Genomic DNA, 6,751 nt, shown 5'->3' on the forward strand with positions numbered 1-6,751 from the left:
CTCCTCCTCACACCCCACCCCACGTCTAAATAAAAGTACTCTGTAACACAAGACATTGTTTTTCATTTATTTCACACTTGTAGCTATAAAACAAGACATAAACACAGAATGCAATATGAATTGTTGACCTTCATTCATATGAATGTCCCAGGGAATTATAAATATCACAAATAATTTAATACGATTACTCATCTACATTATGAACAATAGATAATTGTAAAATAGCTTTTACAAAATCACATTTAAAAAAAAAGCATCAATATTCCTGTACATTGTAAATATGAATGTGTAATTTAAAATGTTACAAAATCTGTATAAAAGTAGCATAATTTCATGTCATTTCTATATAACAGATTTTAAAATATGTGAGTTTAAAAAGAACTCGTATTCTCGATGTTGAGTTGCTTCAAGTATTGGCACAGCTTCCCAGTCTGACTCCAACTAACATCCAACGCTTCCAGGTCTTGTACAAGTCTACATATTTGCACTCTGAACAAATGAACATGAACAAACTGTGGGTCATTATCATTTTTCATGCAATGAATTGACCTGTACTGGTCTGGTTGGCTGGTTGATCATTTATCACACATATGCATTCTTGTCATAAGTGCTCTGAGCGTCTCTCCTTGATGCTGCTCCTGCAGAGTATATGGTTCGCTGATATGCATATGCACTGAAAAAAGAAATATAAGAATGAGAATGTGCAAAAATATGTCTATTTGAATGAGAGAGAGAGAGAGAGAGAGAGAGAGAGAGAGACTCACGGCTTCTCATCTGTGGTAGTTTTGCAGGAAAACACTAGACAGAATCCAGCACAGATGGAAAGAATCCCAGAGCACCATCCAATGTACAATCCCTCTCCTAACTCATACCTTCAGTCCAAAAACACATAACAGTAAAACATCATCAACAACCTGGATGTAACTCATCTCATCTCATTATCTCTAGCTGCTTTATCCTGTTCTACAGGGTCACAGGCAAGCTGGAGCCTATCCCAGCTGACTACGGGCGAAAGGCGGGGTACACCCTGGACAAGTCACCAGGTCATCACAGGGCTGACACATAGACACAGACAACCATTCACACTCACATTCACACCTACGCTCAATTTAGAGTCACCAGTTAATCTAACCTGCATGTCTTTGGACTGTGGGGGAAACCGGAGCACCCGGAGGAAACCCACACGGACATGGGGAGAACATGCAAACTCCGCACAGAAAGGCTCTCGCCGGCCACGGGGCTTGAACCTGGACCTTCTTTCTGTGAGGCGACAGTGCTAACCACTAGACCACCGTGCCGCCGATTTTGCATTATTTTCAAATGTGATTTAATCAGCAACAACTTGAGTGAAAAATATAATATTAGATAATGGAGATGAATTTCGGGTGGCATGGTGGTGTAGTGGTTAGCGCTGTTGCCTCACAGCAAGAAGGTCCGGGTTCGAGCCCCGTGGCTGGCGAGGGCCTTTCTGTGTGGAGTTTGCATGTTCTCCGCGTGAATGGTTGTCTGTGTCTGTGTGTCAGCCCTGTGATGATCTGGCGACTTGTCCAGGGCGTACCCCGCCTTTCGCCCGTAGTCAGCTGGGATAGGCTCCAGCTTGCCTGCGACCCTGTAGAACAGGATAAAGCAGCTAGAGATAATGAGATGAGATGAATTTCAGAATTTCTCTGTGTTTATGTTCCTCTTCTGCTTTAATAACTTTTTGGACTCAAGCTGGTATGGGGTCCACACGTTTGTGTAAAACTTGACAATCCATGTCAGATCAAATCTATCAGAGTGTAATCTGAACATGTGTACAAAGGAGCTAACATGTTCAGTACCACAAATTTACTTGCATGTTAATAGAGACTTAGAAATAGAGCAGAATCGTGAATATTGAAGAATATGGAATAAATATCGAGCATTTCCTGTCTTTATTTAAAATTTTTTAAGTTAATAGATTTAAATTTTAAAAAACCCCACCTTTTTAGTGTGGTCTTTTGGACCTCTACTCTTTTTTTTTTTTTTTTTTGTGTGTGTGTGTGTGTGTGTGTGTGTGTGTGAGAGAGAGAGAGAGAGAGAGAGAGAGAGAGAGACTCCAGATGGCAGCATCTCCTCACTACAGAAACCATAACTCACTTTGTGCCTGGGTAAAATGGATCGAAGAACTCCTCAGTGATGTTGAACGCATACCAGGACACGGCTATCATTGTGCACAAGCCTTTGGTAAAAAGATAAACAAATAGTACAGCAACATTATCTTGAGTTAAGTACATGATATTTACCACATTCCTTTCCCTTGCCATGTAATCTCTTTAAGTATGATTTTTACCCTGTAAGAAGAAGAAGACACCTCCAGTTCCAGTAAGCTTGCCTTTGAGAACCGGATTACCCTCAGCTGCTTTGCAGCACTGCATGCCTATGAGTGTGAGGACCACGCCGAATGTGCCGAAAACCACAGAAGTAATCATAAGAGCCCTGGATGCCTGAAGATAACCTGCATGGACAAATACATATGTCTTTTTAAATGGGCTATTCAACATTTTGGATATAAGAGAACTATCAAATAAACCTGGTCTCATGAATTGTCAGATAAACTAATTTTATGAAAACATATAGGAATTTGAACAAGCAAGTTGGATTAAATTCAACTATATTAAGTTGCAAGACAAGCTACAAACCCTAACCCTAACCTTCACAATCTTTTGTACAAGTTAAGTCATTTATGAATGTACAATTATAAGACCATGTTCAGGATTGCAGGATCTGAAAAGTTTGGAATTGAAAGCAATATAAAATATTTCCTGTAGACCTGAAATATAATTAAATATAGAAACAGTTTTGAAAAAAAAAAAGACAAACGCACATATACTAATTTGTGCAATAATTTCTGATGTTCTACACTAAAGAAGCGTGCCTAATGCACATCACATTTCATGATTTCATTTTCTGTCATGCAGTTAATTAACTTTTAGTTCAACAATTATTTATGGAATGGCAAGTATGGGCTGCATATTCCAATTTACATATAAGGCACATAATGATAGTAAAACTTAGTCTACAATATCACTCTTATAATAAGTTTTAGAATTATTTTAGTATATATATATATATATATATATATATATATATATATATATATATATATATATATATATATATATATATACAGAGTGAGAGAGAGAGAGCAAGAGAGCTTACTGGAGAGTGCAAGCAGTGAAGGGAAGTCGCGGCAGTTGTGCACTCCAGTTGAATCAGTAGCACACGACATCCACAGGTTCTCATACAGAGTGGAGGTGGTGATGACATTCCCTTCCACGGTGGAGGTTTTCCAGTAGCGGTTTGGTAAAGCGACCCCCACCATAATCCAGCCCATAAACCCCAGTAACAGGGCCACTACTTCAACAATCGGCTCCATTGGTTGTTTTCTGAGTGCTCCAAATGGGGCAGTAGGTGCAATTAAATACGCTACTCCACAATCCTGGACCCTTATATTTCACTTTTCACTGTGTCAGTATGAGTATGTCCAGAAACCGATGAATCAAAGAGGAGCGACAGCACACCTGTGAGAAAAGTACAAAGATGCTGAGTATAAAGCAAGCAGATCAATGATTTATGAGAATGTTTTGCCCTCCTCTCTCTCTCTCTCTCTCTCTCGTACTCTTCTCCTTCAGTTTACACCCAGAAACTCAACAGCTGGTTATCAAGAGAACTGCACCAAAGTCCAACGTCCCGCCTAGTGTCCTTGATGGCTTGGTGGTTTTTAACAGTGATTGCCTGGGAAACTCAAGGCTGTTTTTCAGGGGCATCAGCTAGCCTACACTCTCTGGAAAAAAAAAGAAGAAGAAAAAAAACTACGCCTTTCTCTGGCACTTTCATGGTAGACATTGTTTTTGCACCTTATGAGATCTTTCACCTGGAGACATGAAAACAGTGTAGCTTTAAATATCATCTGAGATACTTCAATGGTCTGTAATTAGTTTTTCAAGTAAATGTTTAATTTCACGACACACATATCTATGTAATTCTAAGATATCAAAGGTGTACCACCCTGCTACAAGGAATACTACAGTTTAGGACCTCCCCCAGTGTGTATGGAAAGGTGTAAGAAATGTTACAAGTCATTATCAGTTTTACCAAAGTGACACATTTAACATTAGGCTACATTTAAATTAATTTATTGTCAAAGTCCATCTATCCATAACCACTTATCCTGTGTGGGCAAGCTGGAGCCTATCCTAGCTGACTATGGGCGAGAGGCAGGGTACACCCTGGACAAGTCGCCAGGTCATCACAGGGCTGACACATAAACACAGACAACCATTCGTACTCACATTCACACCTATGGTCAATTTAGAGTCACCAGTTAACCTAACCTGCATGTCTTTGGGGGAAACCGGAGCACCCAGAGGAAACCCACGCAGATGCAGGGAGAACATGCAAACTCCGCACAGAAAGGCCCTCGCCGGCCACTGGGCTTGAACCCAGGACCTTCTTGCTGTGAGGCGACAGTGCTAACCACTACACCACCGTGCCACCCCCACTCACAACCTCATCTCATCTCATTATCTCTAGCCGCTTTATCCTTCTACAGGGTCGCAGGCAAGCTGGAGCCTATCCCAGCTGACTATGGGCGAAAGGCGGGGTACACCCTGGACAAGTCGCCAGGTCATCACAGGGCTGACACATAGACACAGACAACCATTCACACTCACATTCACACCTATGGTCAATTTAGAGTCACCAGTTAACCTAACCTGCATGTCTTTGGACTGTGGGGGAAACCAGAGCACCCGGAGGAAACCCACGCGGACACGGGGAGAACATGCAAACTCCGCACAGAAAGGCCCTCGCTGGCCCCGGGGCTCGAACCCAGGACCTTCTTGCTGTGAGGCGACAGCGCTAACCACTACACCACCATGCCGCCCCCACTCACAACCTTCTGATGATAATTCAGAGCTTTAATCACTGCCAAGCTGCCACTATGCTTTACATTTATGTTCAGTATGATCATTAATTCACAGCACAAAAAAAACAGTATCAATGACAAAAAAAAAAGCGATTTTGTCAAACCTGTAACTGTTCTACAATAATCCAATATGTGACGTAAGACAACTGATAGACATGTGGAATGTGCAGGAGCTAGCTAACCTGAAATTCAAGTCTCCAATAACGAAATCACAGCAAATATTTGAATATTTGAAATTCTTTTCTCAGTTTACATCAGAGAAGAAATTTTGAACTGCTTTGCCAGTTGTTATGTTACTAACAATAATTTTAATGCTTGCTGTGAGGATTCACGTCCTGCCAAGAACCGTCATTGTACAGGGGTTAGACATTAGCAGGTGTACAAGTTAAATGGACAACATTGTGGTTAAAGCTTCTTCTTTCCTTTCTCACTTTTAAAGCTAATGGGTACATTTTGGGTGGCTTTGGATTTGAGTTTGCAGTAAGACAGAGTCATCAAAGAGCTACAGTACTGTAGAATCTACATTATATGGCCAAAGGTATGTGGACATGTGACCATCACAGCCATATGTTGCCTTAAAGATGGAAGCACACAATTGTCTAGAATGCCTTTTTATGCTTTAGCTTTAAGATTTCCCTTTAGTGGAACTTGAACAGCCCACACAAAGCCCTGACCTCAACTGCACTGAATACCACTGTTCTCCTCACCCAGGATGAACTAGAACCCTGACTGAGCTCCGGGCCTCCTCACGAGACCTCAGTACCTGATGTTACTAATGAGCACAAATCCCCACAGCCACACTCCCAAATCTAGTGGAAAGCCTTCACAGAAGAGTGGAGGTTCTTATATATAACAGCAAAGTCGGACTAAATCTGATGGTCAGATGTCGGCATACTTTTGGCCTTATAGTGTGTCATTCCTCTCATTCGACACATCTTATTAAAACCAACAAGTGTTGTACTTCTTCAGCTTGATTTACTGAAACACCTGAGTTTGACACTCTTGATATAGAGACATTCAAATCACACAGTTGTCATGGCTAATTTTGCCATTATTTTTGGTATCTCTGCCATTTTAGAATAATTTTCTCAATGTTTTCATTTCATTACCATAGTACTGTATGTTGCATAAGCCAGCTTACTACATATCAATATGGGAAAACTATTAATGTGTAAACTGAGTAATGGAGCCTGTTCAGCACCACAGTTATAATGAAGGAAAACAATGAGGGGTTGGGAATATTTTATTTATTATCTAATAATAGAAATACTGGGAATGAAAACATTAACCTGCAACATCTGGAAAGTGTCATGGAAAGCATTATTTATTTATTTATTTAATTACAATATTGTTCTAATTTAACATGTAGAAATATACATTGCGTATTTTGTGCTGGTGAATTATTGGCTGAAAAGTAAGTTTAAATGAACAAATCTTTTATAAATCACAAAGCACCAGTCAGGGCACACCCAGTTTCCTTTTGCCTCAAGGTTGTCAATGATTGATTCCTTCTTTGTTCAATTAGCTTTTAAATTCAATATTCCACCAGATATTTGCACTTTGGACAGATGTTATTTTTCCATTTGCACCACTAACACTTTGCATGGCTTCTGTGATTCAGCCATGAATCTTCTCAAACATCGCTGTGACTGTTGTCCTTCTGTTGCATTGGAAGTTAAAAAAAAAAAACAGAAGGGTTTGCTGAACACTGGGGGATTGCGATTGTAGTTGACTCAGGCAAAAATTTCAATGGATATTTGGAGACAATTCTGGTTCTTGGCTATAATGATTAGCGTAGGTGTA

The 6,751-nt window shown here is 40.3% G+C and overlaps 1 protein-coding gene across 1 annotated transcript; it reads right to left on the reverse strand.

Annotated features, from left to right (window-relative positions):
- Positions 1-582: 582 nt before the first annotated feature.
- cldn15a (claudin 15a) lies at positions 583-3,397 on the reverse strand. The gene is made up of 5 exons (XM_060924362.1): positions 3,181-3,397; positions 2,312-2,476; positions 2,119-2,200; positions 765-872; positions 583-673 (listed from the first exon to the last, which is right to left on the reverse strand). Exons 1-5 carry the CDS (start codon positions 3,395-3,397, stop codon positions 583-585), a joined length of 663 nt encoding a protein of 220 aa, XP_060780345.1.
- Positions 3,398-6,751: the final 3,354 nt, after the last annotated feature.

The sequence above is a fragment of the Neoarius graeffei genome, chromosome 1, assembly GCF_027579695.1.
Source record: "Neoarius graeffei isolate fNeoGra1 chromosome 1, fNeoGra1.pri, whole genome shotgun sequence".
Taxonomy (NCBI): Eukaryota; Metazoa; Chordata; class Actinopteri; order Siluriformes; family Ariidae; genus Neoarius; species Neoarius graeffei.

What these genes read in the sequence shown, in the direction of transcription:
- cldn15a (XM_060924362.1), bottom strand. Translation starts at nt 3,397, where the DNA reads ATGGAGCCGATTGTTGAAGTAGTGGCCCTGTTACTGGGGTTTATGGGC. An exon ending in CCATTTTACCCAGGCACAAA is followed by an intron (nt 873 to 2,118) that starts GTGAGTTATGGT and finishes TTTGGACTGAAG; the next exon opens with GTATGAGTTAGGAGAGGGAT. An exon ending in ACTACCACAGATGAGAAGCC is followed by an intron (nt 674 to 764) that starts GTGAGTCTCTCT and finishes TTCTTTTTTCAG; the next exon opens with TGCATATGCATATCAGCGAA.